The sequence below is a fragment of the Microtus ochrogaster genome, unplaced genomic scaffold, assembly GCF_000317375.1.
Source record: "Microtus ochrogaster isolate Prairie Vole_2 unplaced genomic scaffold, MicOch1.0 UNK44, whole genome shotgun sequence".
Classification (NCBI taxonomy): Eukaryota; Metazoa; Chordata; class Mammalia; order Rodentia; family Cricetidae; genus Microtus; species Microtus ochrogaster.
In genome coordinates this window covers 100,908-102,966 of record NW_004949142.1, presented here as the reverse complement: position 1 = coordinate 102,966, position 2,059 = coordinate 100,908, and the positions used below count along the sequence as shown (strand labels likewise).

Genomic DNA, 2,059 nt, shown 5'->3' with positions numbered 1-2,059 from the left:
TGTGGTCTGGATGTGTGTACTGGTTGTGTTACTGAATGTGTGTACTGGATGTGTGGTCTGGATGTGTGTACTGAATGTGTGGTCTGGATGTGTGTTCTGGATGTGTGGTCTGGATGTGTGTACTGGTTATGTGTACTGGATGTGTGAACTGGATGTGTGTACTGGATGTGTGTACTGAAGGCCCAGTGGGCATGGTTACTCTTCTCCAGCATGGTTCGAAGGTCCCTGTCAGCTTTTGGGTCTGGAGATGGCGATACAGGAGGGTGAGGGATCTCAGATCTGGTCCCACAAAGAACCACTGAGGATCAGTTAACGAAACACTGCCTCTAGCCTTCAGGGTAACTTCAGCACTGCCTCTGGGATAGCCTCCAGCTCTGACTCCCAGGAGACCAGGGCTCTCGCTCTGAACCTCCCTGGGTCCCTTATGATGCTGGTCATAAACCAGGGATTATGCTTTTGTCTCAGTTTTCCCAAGGACACCAAGCTTATAAACCACAGCCCTCAGACCACACATGGACTCAGCGGTCCCTACTAACTGTGCTCAGGAAATACTCATGCTTTCTGTAGGGCAGTTACAAGCACGCACATGCACACATGCATACACACACAGGGAAAAATAGAAAAAGGAGGAGAAGAAACAATCAGCCAGGCAGTGGTGGCGCACGCCTTTAATCCCAGCACTCAGGAGGCAGAGGCAGGCGGATTTCTGTGAGTTCGAGGCCAGCCTTGTCTACAAGAGCTAGTTTCAGGACAGGCTCCAAAGTTACAGAGAAACCCTGTCTCAAAAAAAAAAAAATAAAAAAAGAAAAGAAAAGAAAAAAGAAAATGTCAATCAGCATTAAAGAAAGGCAAACAGAAAGTGCAGAGGCTATACTTAGAGTCTTACAGTCCCAGCTACTCTGGAGCCTGAGGCAGGAGGATCACTTGAGGTTGAGGCCAGCCCAGGCAATGTAAAGAGACCTCATATTAATTGATTAATTAATTAGTTAATTAATTAATTACACATAAAAAGATAATAGTAAGTATCAGGGTGCATAGTACATCAAAGAGGTGAATGTTTGATCAAAGTTTTGTTTGTTTGTTTCAAATAAAACCACTCGGGGGCTGGAGAGATGGCTCAGAGGTTAAGAGCACTGACTGCTCTTCCTAGAGGTTCTGAGTTCATTTCCCAGCAACCACATGGTGGCTCACAACCACCTGTAATGAGATCTGGTGCCCTCTTCTGGCCCGCAGGCATACATGCAGACAGAACACTGTATACATAATAAATAAATAAATAAATATTAAAAAAAAAAAAACCACTCGGATCGGCTGCTATACAGATGGACAGTGGGAGGGGAGCAAAACCAGTACCATGCCAGCATGTGTCCTGTGACGAGTGGGTAATGAGCATTGGGGAAGGCCAAGGGGAGCTGAGGGCCCAACCACTCACTCCCATGCCACCTCCCCCAGCCCAGCAGGTGACAAAGGCTCACACTGATGATGGCCTGCTGAGCCTCATTGTTGTGGACCAGCTTGGCTCTCTCCAGGGCCTTCTCAAAGTTGTTCACAGCTGACTCGAAGTCTCTCAGCTTCACTGGAGAACAGGGGAGAAGGCAGAGAACAAACTGAGACCCTCTGTGTAGCTGGACAGAGCCCCTGGCCTGCCTGACCACTCCCAGGACCCATTAGAAGTTTGTGTGAGCTGAAATCAGCCCTGGCCGGGTGACGACTGAGCTGCTCCGCCCCGCCTCTGAAGCATATTCCTGGTCTGTGTGGCACTGAGGACTGGGACATGGGAGAACACTAAAGATCCTAGGCGCTGGGGGCTGGAGAGATGGCTCAGCGGTTAAGAGCACTGACTGCTCTTCCAGAGGACCCGGGTTCGATTCCCAGCACCCATATGGCAGCTCACAACTGTCTGAAAATGCAGTTCCATGAGATCTGATACCTTCACACCAATGAACATAATAATAAAGTTAAATAAGTAAATAACCATTCTGACAGGTGTAAGATGATATCTCAAAGTTGTTTTGATTTGCATTTCCCTGATCGCTAAGGAGGTTGAGCATGACCTTAA

The 2,059-nt window shown here is 48.0% G+C and overlaps 1 protein-coding gene across 1 annotated transcript in view; it reads right to left on the bottom strand.

The window, feature by feature from the left end:
- Nucleotides 1-2,059, bottom strand: part of Ttc25 (tetratricopeptide repeat domain 25) — a 39,190-nt gene that overhangs the window by 9,593 nt on the left and 27,538 nt on the right. The window contains exon 10 of the mRNA XM_005369015.3: nucleotides 1,476-1,576. Coding sequence (XP_005369072.1) covers nucleotides 1,476-1,576 — 101 coding nt within the window. The remainder of the gene's footprint in view (nucleotides 1-1,475; nucleotides 1,577-2,059) is intronic.